This window comes from Egretta garzetta, unplaced genomic scaffold, assembly GCF_000687185.1.
Source record: "Egretta garzetta isolate BGI_Z169 unplaced genomic scaffold, ASM68718v1 scaffold4, whole genome shotgun sequence".
Taxonomy (NCBI): Eukaryota; Metazoa; Chordata; class Aves; order Pelecaniformes; family Ardeidae; genus Egretta; species Egretta garzetta.
This window is the reverse complement of record NW_009259329.1, coordinates 2,561,713-2,562,364: the sequence shown is the minus strand read 5'-3', so window position 1 is coordinate 2,562,364 and position 652 is coordinate 2,561,713. Positions and strand designations below refer to the sequence as shown.

The following is a 652-nucleotide window of genomic DNA, read 5'->3' as shown; positions in this document are numbered from 1 at the left end:
CCCGGGGGGCCCCCCGGCAGCCGCGCAGGGTGGGCAAAGGGACCGGCTCTGGGCTGCTCTCAGCAGGGCTGTCCGGAACCAGCGCGACGCTGGGGTGACCGGTTTGGGCTGGGGGGCAGGGCCCCCCCCGCCGCCCCCCCCCCCCCCTCCCCCCCCCCAGCCATGCTTCGTGCCCTGGGGGTTGATGCCCCACACTCCCTGGCTCCCACAGGGCCGTTCGAGGATGCCCTGAAGCTCCATGAGTGCATTGCTGGAGGTGGCACCAGTCCCCCCATCGAGGACCAGTGGCCAAGTCCCCCCACGCGGAAAGCCCCCATCGCCCCCACGGAGGAGCAGCTGAGGCGGGAGCCATGGTACCATGGGAAGATGAGCCGGCGGGACGCCGAGAGGCTCCTGCAGATGGATGGGGACTTCCTGGTGCGGGACAGCCTCACCAACCCCGGGCAGTATGTGCTGACCGGCATGCACAGCGGGCAGCCCAAGCACCTGCTGCTGGTGGATCCCGAGGGCGTGGTAAGGGTCGGGCGCGGGGTGGGCGATGGGCGACGGGGGTAAGGGCAGGGTGCAGGGTGGGCGATGGGCGACGGGGGTAAGGGCAGGGCACGGGGTGGGGGATGGGCGATGGGGGGAAGGGCAGGGCGGGGGGGGGGCG

The 652-nt window shown here is 72.9% G+C and overlaps 1 protein-coding gene across 1 annotated transcript in view; it reads left to right on the top strand.

Annotated features, from left to right (window-relative positions):
• Window positions 1-652, top strand: part of SHC2 (SHC adaptor protein 2) — a 6,036-nt gene that overhangs the window by 4,940 nt on the left and 444 nt on the right. The window contains exon 8 of the mRNA XM_035892320.1: window positions 40-513. Within this exon, the coding sequence (XP_035748213.1) occupies window positions 40-513 (474 nt within the window). The remainder of the gene's footprint in view (window positions 1-39; window positions 514-652) is intronic.